Source organism: Rhinopithecus bieti, unplaced genomic scaffold, assembly GCF_001698545.2.
Source record: "Rhinopithecus bieti isolate Rb0 unplaced genomic scaffold, ASM169854v2 scaffold_23325, whole genome shotgun sequence".
Classification (NCBI taxonomy): domain Eukaryota; kingdom Metazoa; phylum Chordata; class Mammalia; order Primates; family Cercopithecidae; genus Rhinopithecus; species Rhinopithecus bieti.
In genome coordinates, this window is record NW_016810673.1 from 3,123 (window position 1) to 18,232 (window position 15,110).

General features: G+C 42.5%; 1 protein-coding gene across 1 annotated transcript in view; it reads left to right on the forward strand.

The window, feature by feature from the left end:
* Positions 1-10,295: 10,295 nt before the first annotated feature.
* Positions 10,296-15,110, forward strand: part of CREB3L2 (cAMP responsive element binding protein 3 like 2) — a 130,916-nt gene continuing 126,101 nt past the window's right edge. Inside the window, exon 1 of the mRNA XM_017892610.1 lies at positions 10,296-10,787. Within this exon, the coding sequence (XP_017748099.1) occupies positions 10,686-10,787 (102 nt within the window). The 5' untranslated portion in view covers positions 10,296-10,685. The remainder of the gene's footprint in view (positions 10,788-15,110) is intronic.

Below are 15,110 nucleotides of genomic sequence, written 5' to 3' on the forward strand. Positions count from 1 at the left end.
TTTAAATGGAAGGAAAATGATAGATAAAACGAAATGGATATAGAAAATTGGAAAAGTAAATTTTGTCCTAAGATAAAATGAAAGGATAAAACTGAAGCTTTAGGTAAGATTTGTGATGAATTGATCTTATGAAAGGAATTTTTTTGTGTGATCAAGTTGGCTACAATTTAAAGGATATTATTTAGTTTTTCTGTAAATTAAACATTAATATCAAGAGCACACTGATGCAGGGCCGGAGTCAGAAACCCTGTGTTGGAATAAAAGGGTTTTCTTAGAGCACTGATCTGTTCTTTACTAGAAAATTCTAAAAGATTTATAGATATTTTACTCTATGGTCAAAGTGATTGAGATTAAATGGATTTGTTTACAAGATTTTATTAAAAATTAACTTCAGTGTTAGTAATATACTATGCAAAGGCAAAATTTGGTTTTCTCTTTTAAACAAGATTTTCATGTAATGATTAAGAAACAGTAAAATATGTTTGCTTACTTTTTGAGTAAACTGCCAAAAAAAAAAAAAAAGAAAAAAAGAAAAAAGAGGAAAGTAAAGAGACAGATTCAGTTGGCTGCATGCTGTCTTTATTAGGTCTTATTGTTTGGGAAACCGAGTCTCTTCTCTATCAAAGAGTAAAGATTTTTTTTTCTTTTTGGAAATATTTGAGTTATCACTTTTGGCTAAATGAATAACCTGTGATCCTATTTTGTGATCTCAAGTGTTTTCAACTTTTGAAATTTGACAAACTTTCCAAAATCAAAATTTCAGGTTTGAAATTTAGTCTTTTTGACCTCATTAACTTTTTTAGATATTAGGATCCCTGAAGTCCAAAAGAGATTTTGGACTTACTTGCCTTATTTGGTGTGTTAAAATCATAAAGGAAGCATTGTCAAATATCAAATGTTTATTTAACTTTGTGTTAAATATTAGTTTGTGTTCCAAAATCATATGCGATTCCTATAATCCTGATATGTCTTAGTATATATTATATTATCAGTAGTAATTAGGATTCTGATGTAAATTGCATGTCACATAAATAAGCAAATTTTCTTGCCAATTGTATCTTCAACCATGACTGTCCTAAGACCTTTTTTTTTTTTTTTTTTTAGATAGGAGTCTCACACTGTCACCCAGGCTGAAGTGCAGTGGCATGATCTCAGCTCGCTGAGCAACCTCTGCTTCCCAGGCTCAAGTGATCCACCCACCTCAGCACCCCTGTAGTTGGGACTACAACCTCATGCCACCACGCCCAGCTAATTACTTTATTTTTTGTACAGATAGGATCTCCCTGTGTTGTCCAGGCTGATCTTGAGCTCCTGGACTCAAGTGATCCACCTGCTCAGCCTCCTAAAATGCTGCGATTACAGGTATGAGCCACTGCACCTGGCCTGTCCTAAGACTTCTATCATCCATGGACAGTTATTATTTTACTTTGATTCTTCTCAAAAAGTAGTTTATGATCAGCTACAGGTCAAAAGTTACTTCTTCTTTAGGGAAGTTCATGGAAAGGACTCTGGTGGGTGCTCTTGAATGCAGGTTTCTAGTAAGTTTGGAGGCTGTGTCACTGGACTAGAGAGAAAATTGCCAGATCTTTCATTGAAGAGCTGATATGTTCATGAGGATTATTGTCCCAATCTTGGACAGAACAAAGGTGAATTACATGGGACTGAACTAATATATAACTGAAATAATTTTTTATGCCTTTTTTGTTTGGAACATTGCTGATACTATTTTGTTTTGTTTTTCAGTCAAGAAAACTTTTTTTCTTTTCCTTTTTTGAGGGGTGGGTTCTTGCTCTGTTGCCCAGGCTGCAGTGCAGTGGCATGATCTCAGCTCACAGAAACCTCGACTGCCCAGGTTCAAGCAATCCTCCCACCTCAGCCTTTTGAGTAACTGGGACTACAGGTGTACACCACCACACCGAGATAATTTTTTTGTATTATTATTTGTAGAGATGAGGTCTCACTGTTTCCCTGGCTAGTCTTGAACAACTAGGCTTAAGCTACTTTCCCACCCTAACCTCCCAAAGTACTGGGATTACAGCATGAGCCACTGTGCCCAGCTGAAAACTTTTTTGAGTTATTTATAGCTTTTAACAATTGAGTATACTCTTGTGAGTAAAATTTCTCTCTACCTGATTTCTCCAGAATTTGGAAACCATTTGAGTATTCTTAATTTATGGCAGTACAGTTATTTGCATAGGTTCAATAAGAATCTGTTTTTGTTTTTGTTTAGTAACAGGTCACAAGTGGAGACACTGGGTATTTTACCAAGGCTTTGACTGGAATGGCATATTTTCATATATAAGAAGACTGCTTTGAGTAATTGAGATGGACTTTATAGAGCTCATAGCCCGTCGGAAAAACTGGCATGGTGGTGTGCCTGTAGTCCCACCTACTCAGGAGACTGAAGTGGGAGGATTGCTGGAGCCAGGGAGGTCGAGGCTGCAGTGAGTCATGATCCCGCCACTGCACTCCAGTCTCGGTGACACAGTGACAGCCTGTCTCAAAAACAACAACAATAACTCCACAGACCAAAGTACAGATACAGTTGATCTTTATTTACAGATTCTGTGTTTGAGAATTTGCCTACTTGCTAATATTTATTTGTCACCCTAAAATACTCATGGTATTCTTATGGTCCATATTTTGGACCTGCACAGAACAGTGAAAAATTTGAATCTCCTGGTGTGCCCCACTGCACCCCAAATTTGAGTTATCCCAGTGAGGTAAAACAAGACCAAGTTCTGCCTTCTTGTTCTGGCTGTCATACGGTAAAACAAGTGTCATTTTTGTAGTCAATTTAGTGCTAAGCATAGCATTAAATTCATTTGTGTGCTGCTTTGTTGCTGATTTCGCTGTTTAAAATGGCCCCAAGCATAGGGGTAAAGTGCTGTCTAATGTTCCTAAGTGCAAGAAGGCTGTGATGTGTTTTTTTGGGTAAAAGACACATAGATAGGTTTTGTTCAGTCATGAATTACAGTGCTGTTGGCCATGAGTTCAACGTTAACGAGTCACCAATACATATTTAACAAGGTGTCTTTAAACAGAAATACATATAAAACCAGGTTATTTGCTTTTATTTTGTTTCTGCATATTTATCAGTTGATACACGTTAAACATAGATTGATACATTTGTCTCTTTATATGTACTGATTGCCTGATGAAATTGTCATGAGCAGAGTCTCCCAGGAACCTAAACCCTTTTTCCCCTATGAGCAATGGTTCAGTATTTGTTGATTCAGCGTCTGTGGTGATTTTACAGAACAGAGCTACTGCAAATAACGGGAATAGGCTGTACATGCAACAGCATGGACCCATCTCACAGACACGTGAGTCAGACAAGGAGTATGTCTGACTCTATTCTATTTGCATCATGCTCAAGACCAGGCAAATCTGATCTATGGAAGCCAGAAAGGCGATGACCTCAGGAGGAGCACTGACTAGCAGGCAGCGTGAGGGCACTCTTTGGGTTGATGGAAATGTTATCTCTCTCCACCTAAGGGTTGCAAATTAATCTGGACTGTGAGATGTGGTTTTATTTAACCACTGCTGGGGCTGGGAGTGGCGGCTCACACCTGTAATCCCAGCACTTTGGGAGTCCGAGGCAGGAGGTTCTCTTGAACCCAGGAACTCGAAACCAGCCTGGGCAACATAATGAGATTCTGTCTCTACTGAAAATAAAAAAAAAATTAGCCACGCGTGGTGGTTTTACTTATGACTGCCCAGCTCTTACAATCTTTCCCTTTGGGTTTGCTAGTTGCATTGTTCCTCTACAGCCACTTGGTGGCAGTGTTGGAGAAGTGACCAAAACGGCTGAAATTGAAGTTCCGGTCCTTTCTAGTTCAACTAAAGGGCTGTTTGGCTTCTGGCTGTGTCCTCTGTCCTCCTTTAAGGGAACTCTTGCCTCCACCAACCTCTCTTGTGACACGGTGCCAACAATGTCCTAAGGGGAGCGCCCTACAGGGGTCGGAGGAAATATTGTGGTAAAGCAGTGTCAATCCTTGAGCCTCTCTATCCCTGTGGTCTAACCATCCCACAGGCCCTTCACACCATTTCATGCCTGATCCCTTTCTCTGTTCCTCTCCTGCCCTCCTAGCCCCACTCCTTGGGCACTGGGTGTGCCCTTAGGCTGTCAAATTCAACACCCTGAGGCCGTATGCCGTGGCTCACGCCTGTAATCCCAGCACTGTGGGAGGCCGAGGCGGGTGGATCACAAGGTCAGGAGTTCTAGACCAGCCTGACCAACATGGTGAAACCTCATCTCTACTAAAAATACAAAAATTAGCCGGGCCTGGTGGCATACGCCTGTAATCCCAGCTACCCAGGAGGCTGAGGCAGGATAATTGCTTGAATCCAGTAGATGGAGTTTGCAGTGAGCTGAGATGGTGCCACTAAACTCTAGCCTGGATGACAGCCAGACTCTGTCTCAAAAGAAAAAAAAAAAAAGTTCAACACCCTAAGCCTGATCTTCCATCACTGGGAGAAGGTCACATACTGGGAAATTCAGTCGTGCAAAGTGTATGATCCCCATGTCACACAATTGATGTTTCTAGAAGTAAAACCTGTTTATCAACAGGGAATGAAAAATGCTTCATCCTTTTCCAGTCAGCTGCTAACAAGAATGAATTAAATCCACATTGGAGAACTGGGGGTATTTTCAAGATCTCTTATTAAGCCGTAAGAGCAAAATGTAGAGAAATGAGAATAAAACAATGACCGAACTTCTCTCTGTCTCTGTGTATTTGTATATGATTATATGAGCATAAAGGAAGTATGGAACGATACATACCAGGCTGTTACCACTGTGTTCTTGGGATGGGATGGCCATGAGCAGATAAACAATGGGGGGGAGAAAAAAAACCTTCACTGCAAAATGACTCATGCGAACAGCAACATGTATAACATTTTAATCTCTTTTATTTAATTACAAGTTAGATGTATTATCTCTATATAGCTATGTGTGTGCATACATAGACACACAGACACATATACTTATGTATAAATTAAAGCTGTTTTTTTCTATATATTTTCTACCTTTTACATTATGCCTAGACCTTGGTCACACCAAAATTAAAATTAGAAAAGCATTTTATCTCTGGTTTCTCTGGATAGCTTTGTTTTATTTTACACTAATATCCTTAGTCCATCTGAAGCTTTTTTTCATATAAGTTGTAAGGTAGGGGTTTAATATAATAAAGTTTTATTTTCAAATTTTCTACAATCTTTAAAGCTGTAGTGTATTAGCAGGCACCACACAGTGGCAAGTTAATACGAGTATAGATTCAGCATGTAATTGTGAAGCTGAGGGGGGGGTGGCCCTGGGAGGGTGGAGTCCAAGATCTCCTGAGATCAGCAGAGGTGGAGAAGGACCAATGTATGTGACTCTGGCTACTCGTACCTGTAGCTCTTCCTGTTGTCCTGGGGACTTTGGCCATTTCTGAATTTGCCAGGATGGGAAAAGGTCTGTTTCCGAGGGTAGCCTGCTTTGTAGGTTTTCAGAGTGCCCCCACCCCTTTCAGAAACCAAGAGGCAAACAGACGTGTTTCCTTGACTTCAGGCAGAAAGGTTCCATCCAGGACCCCCATCAGGGGCTATTCTCTATCAATAAGCAATCTGCAGCCGATTGAAGCCAAGGCACCTGTGTCGCCCCTTTCCAGCTCATTTTCTACCCCAGGTGGACTTCTCAGTGGCGGGGAGCAGCTGTCCTTCTCCCCTTCTTCTGTCTGACTCTTTATCCCAGTACTCAGAGTCCTCATTACCAATTTACTTCACATTCCTGAGGCCCATCTTGATTTCCTGGACTTCCTAGGAAGGTAGTAGATTCTTGCAGATACCTTCTCTCCTGTTTGTCCTATATACACTAAAGAGGCCAGGTGCAATGGTTCACACCTGTAATCCCAGTACTTTGGGAAGCTGAGGTGGGAGGATAGCTTGGGCCCAGGAGTTCGAGACCAGCCTGGGCAACAAAGCAGAAAACCCGTCTCTATACAAAATAAAAGATTAGCTGGACACGGTGGCCTACACCCGTAGTCCCAGCTACTCAGGCAGCTGAGGTGGGAGGTTCAGTTGAGACTGGGAGGTTGAGGCTGCAGTGAACCATGATCATACCACTGCACTGCAGCCTGGGTTATAGAGCGAGACCCTGTCTCCAAATAAATAAATAAATAAATAAGAAATAGAAATTGAAAGAAAATCCTCAAAGCTGGGAAATTTCTATTATACTGAACACTGTTAGAGCACGAAGAATTAAACAAAGGAAGGCCAGAGGGTGATAAAAGTTTGCTCCCATTCCAAATTGGAATAGAATGATAGAACACGTTAAAATAAAAAAGAAAAATCTCAACAGATGGTAGAAAGTCAAAAGTGTGGAGGAGCAAAATAAATACATCTTCAGAATTTATTAAAACAATGTCAGAGATGAAATGGCCAGGATTCCATGGTTTGTTATATTATTAAAAAAAAAAAAACTGCCCAAGAGGAATGAGATGATTTTAAAAATGCAGCTCTGATTGAGTAATCCCAAATGGTTTCCGTAAGGATGGCAAGGGGGCTGTACTTGGAGAACTCAGTGTGTTGGTTGGGAAAGGGCTGAGATGTGCTCTTCAATGGACAGGTACAAAGGAAAGAGAGGAGACAGAGAACATTAGAGGGCGACATACACCTTGGCGAGTCATTGCTGTTGTTTGGAGCCTCCCAGGCTGTCGTACTTTGTGATGGCAGCCTTGGGAAACCAAGAGAGTCCTCCCACCTCGGCCTCCCAAAGTGCTGGGATTACAGGAATGAGACACCATGCCTGGCCCCATTTCATTTTTTTAAGAGAGTTTTAAACCTGGAAAAATGTATACGCAATGGTGTCTGGAATTTAGCAGGTAGTTAACAGTTATCCCTGTGGATAAACTGAAAAAGTACCAGACATGAAAAAGGAAAATTCAATAGATTAAATTTTGTTGAGCAGTCAAAGAAAAAGCATGTTGATGAATGGGGCCATGAGAACTTGGAAGGTGGATTCTATTTTCATGATGTGGGGGATCTGCCAAGTGCCCAATTCTAGATACAATTTGTCTTAATAATTGAGATGAAGGTATAGAAAGCACATAGAACAAATTTGTAAATAGATTGACACGTGGAAAGATAGCAAATAATATCAGAAAAAAAAAACAGAGAAATGTCTTGTTGGCTAATGTATCTGATTTTCATTTTGGGAAAGTATGACTTCCAGTCATGCAAGTGCCATCAATCTATTAATAACAGAGACAGGAGAACAAGGATGCCAGAGAAGCTGGAAGGAGAGTCAACTACATTGCTAAGTTCTAAGAAGGAAAAGAAAAGGGAAAGAATTTAGTTTTGAAAATGCAAAACAGGAAGACAGATTGGTAAGAAGTTGTGTGTACATTTAACAGAGAAGTATATGTGAAACAAAGGAGGCTGGAGAAACTCACCATGAGGGATTGTGATGTTATTAATAGATTACAGGTAAGTTTAACCAAACTATTTAGGGTGCCAATGATCATAATACATATTTTACAAAGGAAAAACCTAGTGGCTTAAAATAACATACATTTATTACCTGACAGGTCAAGAAGTTGAGCGTGGCTTAGCTGACTCCTCTGGCTTAGGGGCTCTCACAAGGCTGCAGTCAAAGTCTTGGCTGGATCTGTGGACATATGAAGGCTCGCCTGGGGAAGGACCCACTTCTGTGTTCACTTACATGGTTATTAGCAGAATTCAGTTGCTCATAGGTTGTTGGACTGAGGGCCTCAGATCCTTACTGGCTGTTGGCTGGACACATCCTTGCTACATTGACCTTTTCATGGCATGGCAGCTGGCTTCTCTAAGAGCAGGCAAGCAAGAAAGGAAGAGGAAAAAAGCAAGTCAGGAGCCATAATCTTTTTGACATCTTGCTTTTGACATATTCTTTCTGTTAGAAGAAAGTCCTCAGGTCTAGCCCAGACTCAAGAGGAGGAATTACACAAGAGTATGAGCACCAGGAAGTGGGATCACTAGATGCCATCTTGGAAACTGGCTACTATATGGGGCATAAGCAGGATTAGACTTTGTCAAAACCAGAAATGCTTCACAGATAAATGTTTGTATTTCTACATTAAGGAAGATGTACAGATGGTTCCTGACTTATGACTTATGGTTTTCTGACTTTATGATGGTGTGAAAGAGATATGCATTCAGTAGAAGCTGTCCTTTGAGTTTTGAATTTTGATCTTTTCCCAGGCTAGCAATATGCGATATCGTATTCTCTCTTGGTGCAAGGGAGCCATAGCTCCCAGTCAACCACACAATCATGACAGTAAATAACTAGTACTGTGTTGCCAGATGATTTGGTCCAACTGTAGGCTCATATAAGTGTTCTGAGCACACGTAGGGTAGACTAGGCTAAGCTATAATGTTTGATAGGTTAGGTATATTAGATGCATTTTTGACTTATGATATTTTCGATTTATGATGGGTTTATGTGGATGTAATCCCATTGTACATTGAGTGCCAGATTAAAAAAACAAGAAAGGCCTCTAAAAATGGAAAGAGTGATCTATGGAAAGAATGTGGTGAAGGGGATACCTGGCTGGAAAAGAAAACCAAAACCTAAGAGAAAATGAGAAAACTATTATATAAGGAAGGTGTGTGCCCATAAACTAGAGCTTCTATTTAAACATTAAAATAATCTCAAAAGCTGGGTGTGGTGGCTCATGCCTTAAATCTCAGCACTTTGGGAGACTCAGGAAAGAGGATTGCTTGAGCCCAGGAGTTTGAGGCCACCCAGGGCAACAAAGTGAGATCTTGTCTCCACAAAAAATTAAAAAATTAGCCGGGTGTGGTGGTGCACATCTGTGGTCCAAGCTACACGGGAGGCTGAGGTAGGAGAACTGCTTGAGCCCAGGAGGTGGAGGCTGCAGTGAACTGAGATTGTGCCACTGCACTCTAGCCTGGGTGACTGAGTGAGACTGTCTCAAAAAAAAAAAAAAAAAAACTCAAAAGACCCCAGAAGATAGGACCAACCAGACAAATGGAATAGTTTATATGATAAATTGCTGCTTTAAAGACAACATAGAGTTCAAAGACTTTTGTCCCCAGCCGCCAAAAAATACTTGCCAAGGAGACAACACAATAGCTAACACCTGAATGTGCCATTGTAAGAAACTTCTAGAGCTAACTGGGAAAGACCTACTTTTATATTTAACATAGGTAAATTATATTTTCAAGGACTTCTTTTTTTTTTTTTGGAATTAAAAGGAGGAAGAATCACAGTGTTGGGGGAATTTCTTTAGAACAGGCCATGTCTTCCCTATTCTAGGAGGTGGGCCTGGTGCTCCGGCTCTGGCTCACCTTTCCGGCCTTTCCCACCCCTCCCTGCCAAGCACCTCTGCTGCAGCCATACTGGCCTCCCCAGCAGTCACGGGAACAGCAGCTTCTCCGGAAATCTCATTTCCTTTAGGAAGAACTTCCCTGATCAGCACGTAAAATAGCATCGATCTTGACACATCCTGTTTTCCTGCTTTTATTTTTCTTTATAGCAATTTCCACTTTCTGAATTTAAATGTTTATTTCTTTGTTTATTGCCTGACTCCTCTGAGATAAAAGCTCTATGAATTCAAGGACTGGGCTCACTTCTGTAGGTCCTGGAAAAGTATGCCATTGGCTCTTATCAAGCAGATGAAAGAAAAAAATACAGTAAGTGAAGTCCATAAAAAATAGAAGAACCCAACAGAAAATGGGCGAAAAAGGTGAAGAACAATGACAATTTGCTAGAGCTGCACTAATATAAATTTATGTGCATGAGGAATATTTGGAGTTTTGTATAATATGTAATCCATTAAAAAAATTCCGAGAGATCCAAATGAACTAAAGTACTTGAAAATGTTTAAGTCCCCCGCGAAGCAACTCTCGCAGCCCTTGTCGGCGCACTGGCTAATTTCCGAGGATTCTCAGCAAGACTAAGCTCACCCTCCCTCTTCTACAAAAATGTATTCTTGTCGCTATTTCATTGGCTGTACCTTTCAGACGCCCCTTTCCCATTAGTCAAGCCTCCAGTCCATCACTTCCGGACCCAAGCCCTCTATTGGTCCGCTGTAGGCGACAGCCGTCAGCGGGCTGCGCTCAGGCAGGAGGAGTTCCTCGGTGACGTCACAGACACTCCCTGGCTACTTTCCAAGGCGTGGGCGGAGGCTTCCCGCAGCCGCTGCCTTTGGGGGGCGGGACAAGACCGAGAGTGAGACTTCTGATTGGGTCTGTTGGGCAAGACGGATATCCGATTGGTCAAGCCTGGGAGGGAGGTGCGGCCGCAGCTGGGTCCTGGAGCAGAGCCTAGGAGCCTGGGGGTGTCTCAAAGTTTGTGTCTGGAGCGGTAGTGGCAAGTGGGCTTGCGGCGAAGGGATTTTCCTGGGATGAGAGTGGGTCTCCTGCCTTCATTTTGGCTGCACATCCCGCTTTAGCCCCGGCAGCCTTTGGTCCGGCCCGTGTCCCTGGGGATTCTCGATCTCCGAGAACACCGGACGGGAGCGCTTGGCCATCCTCTCTCCGGCCGAAGAGCAGACGTTTGCCTTCCAAGTGCAAAACTACACACACGCGCGCGCACACACGCACGCACACGCGGAGAGAGAGGAACCTCGCCGGTCCGAGGCAGCTCTGCGCGTCCCCTCTGCGCTTAGCATCCTCGGCCCAGCGCGGCCCGCACCGCCATGGAGGTGCTGGAGAGCGGGGAGCAGGGCGTGCTGCAATGGGACCGCAAGCTGAGCGAGCTGTCAGAGCCCGGGGACGGCGAGGCCCTCATGTACCACACGGTGAGGACCCGGCGGGCGGGGCAGGAGGGCTTTCAAAGCGGGGAAGTGTTGTCACGCGAGGAGCAGCTGGAGTCCTGGGATCCGGGAAGGCAGGGTTTGGGGCAGGGCATGGCTAGAGTCAAGAGGTCCTGGGCGAGGTGTACTTTAATGTCTGGGTGGATGAAGGAGGCTCAGCTGGCCTCCTTGCGCTTCCTCCTTGCGCTTCTTATGAGAGTAATGCCACTTTGTATTCCTTTAACAATTCATGCTTTTTTCCCTGAGGCTTTTTCCATCTGTAACATCATTTGCTGTTGCTAACAGTACTGTAATGCGGGAGGAGTGTGTGTTTTGAGAATAACATGCCTCCGCCTAGTTTGCTATTGATTTTTTTTTTTTTTTTTGAGGTTTTCAAAAACTGGACAAGATTAAGTAGCATTTCCTTTTCATCTGTCTCGTATTCTCTCTCCCTCCCTCTTCTTTCATATTTATGTTTTAAAAAGTACACGTGTGTGTGTGTGTGTGTGTGTGTGTGTGTGTGTGTGTGTTGAAAGGGCTGCCCTACGTTAAGGAGAAAGGCGGCTTTATTTGCCTTCTTAAACTGTACGACCAAGAAGTCTTCTTTCTCCCTCTTCAGAGGAAAAACCAGCAGAGGAGTATGGAAAATCTGAGACAGTTGCATATTTAAGAAAGGCTCTGGGGAAGGTGGGACAGCTCAGCAGTTGCTTGTTCACACTTATACTAATGCCTCAGAGATCTCTTTGGGGGTTAAGCTGTCCCAGAGCACGCACATTTCTTTTAAATTTTTTAATGTCAACTTTTTGGTATTAAGTTTGCAAAATGGTATTTTGTTTCCAATAGCCAGTACTGATCATAGAACTTTATGCGAGATCTCCTTGTTTGATTCTTATCCATGCAGACGTTTGTAATGGTGGTGGGGCTGGGGTGAGGGGGAACACTAATGAGAAAACCACTAGAGGCTTGGCTGCTTCCCCTTCACGCTTTTTTAATGGGGTCAGTACCAGGATATTTGAAACTTCTGCAAAATGGCCTGCAGGCTCCACCTCTTTGGCCTTTGCCTCTGGCTGACGTTATTTTGGGACAAGGAATGAGGGCCTCCCTGCTGATTCCCACCAAAGTATTTGTGGTGGCTGAGAGTGGCTTGTTTAAAAAAAATCCGGAGTGCAGGGCTGAGAGGGAGTGGTAGTTCATGCTGGGGCAAAAGCCAGATGTTCAGTGTGATCTTCTGGGCTTTGCTTGCTGAGCCTGTCCTGGGCACACCATGCGGGCAGCATGGGGGTTGGGGTCCCAGATGTGCTTCCTGTCCTCAGTAAAGAACTTGGAGTATGTTGGTCCTCAAATATGTTTTGATGATTGGGTGCTCCAGGAGTTTCTACTGACAGGCTACATTTTATCCATATGCAGAGGGGCAGCCCTTCTCTTTTGTTCTTAAAGTACCAATCTTTTGCTGTGACAGTGTCTCATCCAACAGCTGCAATGCTACAGCTAGGGGGTTGTCTTTCAGCTGGTGGGATGAATTAGGCACAGGCGTCTACCTTGCTGTTGTTTGACCCCGTAGCTTGCATTTGTGAGTTCACAGGGAAGGGTGCGAGATGCTACCTGTGACTGTGGCATTCACTCCAGGAAGAACTGCTTGGACTGGCTCTGACTAACATCTTTATGCACAGTTTCGGGGAGTAGAGACCTTACATTTGCTTTGATATTAACAGCCCAGTTTTTCTGTCATTGTGATAAAGCAGGAATGTGTGATTATTTTTCTTTTAATTCTATTTTAAAAAATGCTTATTATGTCCTCCACTTAGGTACATGTCTGTTGTGAACAGCTCATTCCTATAAAATGCTACTTATCATTGCTGCAAGTCAGTGCAACAAACTGTGCATATGAATTACTGTTGAAAGAGGTATTGGTTTAGCAGTACAGATGATTGGGTTATATTTCTCTTAAACTAAGGGACGTTTGGAAGAGGTGGGGAGATAGATAACTTTCCCATCTGTTTCCTGAACTCTGTTAGATATCCAGGGGCAGAGCTGTTTGTTACTCCAGCTGAATCTTTATATGGTAAAAGGATGGCCTGATTATGCATTCAGTCAAAGAGATATTTATTCTTTCGATTAGTATTTGTGGAATACATAAAGCACTTGGGAACATGAGTGAACAGAAGCAGACAAAAATCCCTGACCTCTAGAAGCTCATATTCGCGCGCGCGTGCGCGCGCGCGTGTGTGTGTGTGTGTGTGTAGGGGAACATAAACAATAAACATAATAAAGAAGTGATTATATTGGATGAAATAAATGCTATGGAAAACGTATAAGCAGAACAAGGTGAGGGGGATAGAGAATACAGGGTGGAAGAAGAGCAAAGTATGGGATTGAACTGAGGGATCAGAGCAAGCTTCCCATAGAAAATGGATCTGAACAAAGATTGGAAGGAGGTAAGAGTGTTAGCTCAGCAGGATGAAAAACTAGAGCAAAGGCCTAAGGTAGGTGTGCATTTTCATGAGCCTGTGTTAATATCATGTATTTTAGATTACTCATTTTGGTGAGTTACTTGTCTTATAAACTCCGGGTGCTTCTGAGACACCAGTGCCTGCTTTTGGAATGATTTAGTAAAACTTTCCAAGTGGAGGAGAGCCTGAGGGGAGGGTGAGGTGTGAGTGTGGTAAGAGAGGATGACAGCTGCCATCTATTGAGTGTTTATCATCTGAAAGGCAAGGCTGACCTCATGGCCTGCCACCCATGCAGTGCCACGGGGTCCACACTTGGTTTGATGCTCTGCTGTCACCATCTTGAAAATCCGAATTCTTTTTGAACAGGGGACCTTACATTTTCATTTTGCGTTAGGTTTCACACATTACATAGCTGGTCCTGCTGAAAGACATTGTGTCTAGTGCTTTACAAAAATTATGCCATTTAACCCTTGTAATGACCCAATGAAATGAGCTGTTTTTATTACTTTTATTTTACATATGAGAAAAATGAGGCTTAGTGAGTTTAAGCCACTTGGCTCAGTTCCCACAGCTATTTAGTGATAGAACCGGGATTCAAACCCGTTGTCTGCCTGCCTCCAAGTACTTGCCCATCAGGCTGTCTGAATGAAGAATCCTGACTTAAAGAGAAAGAACTGAGTGAGAGATTGGAAGAGAATGATTGGAATATAGGAACTGCTGAGCCTGAAAGCAGCTAATGTTTAAATGAGGCTGACAGTGGCAGCCACCAAGCCTTCCTAGTGAGATCACTTTTGTTGCTCTTACTGGGGATTTAGTTACTACATGCATGATTGCTAATGCTCTGTTTTAGCAAACCTGTCACATACTTGATTTAAACAATTTAGAATGTTCAAGTTTGTTGCCCAAGGCTGAGATTATAATGTTTCTCAGGAGCCTTCTGTTAGCCATTAGGAGCAGTGTTTTGTTTTGTTTTGTTTTTTTCCATTTGGTTAGTTATGAAGACATCTTGGTCTACAAGGACAAAGGCAGAGAGGTTCAAAGTGTACAAAATAATGAAGCATATGGATAGGGCAAAGGTGGATTGATCATTAGATCCTGAATTGCTAAAACTCTGGGCTTCCTCCTGAAGCTTAAAAAATTGTTTCCATACAGATGATGAAATGTTATTTTAATTCAGTGAGTACTGATTTTAGGAAAACTGTGGCTTCAAGATGGAATACAGGCTAAAATTGGTTCAGAAAAGATGGCAGATCTAAAAGTCAGGAGAATATCTCTTGGGATTTGGCACCACCGTGAGAAGAAACCTTGCCTCTTTCCCCAAACCTGCCTGTATGTTGGACATTTCTGCCATTTGTATTGTATTCCTGTAAGAGTCTCTGAAAATTACTTTCTGGGAATTATCTGTGCTTTTGTAGTTTATTTTTTACTTTTATTTTATTTTATTTTATATTTGAGATGGGTCTTTTTCTGTCACCCAGACTAGAGTGCAGTTGCTCAATCATGGCTCACTGCAAGCTTAACCTTCCAGGCTCAAGTGATCCTCCCACCTCAGCCTCCAGAGTAGCTGGAAGTATCAGTGTGTGCCACCATACCTGGCTAATTTTTTTTTCTTTTTTTTTTTTTTGGTAGAAACGGGATCTCAGTATGTTGCCCAGGCTGGTCTCCAACTCCTGGGTTTAAGGGACCCTCTTGCCTTGGTCTCCCAAAGTGCTGGGATTACAGGTGTGAGCCACTGTGCTCGGCCTCCTTTTGCAATTTAAAGAGCAAAATAATCTATAAATTTTAAAATGTATTTTATATATGTATGAACTGTATCTGGAAGGATGCTCAAGAAATGGTTAATTTTTGGGAAAGCGGCTTGGGGAAGTGGAAGTCAAGA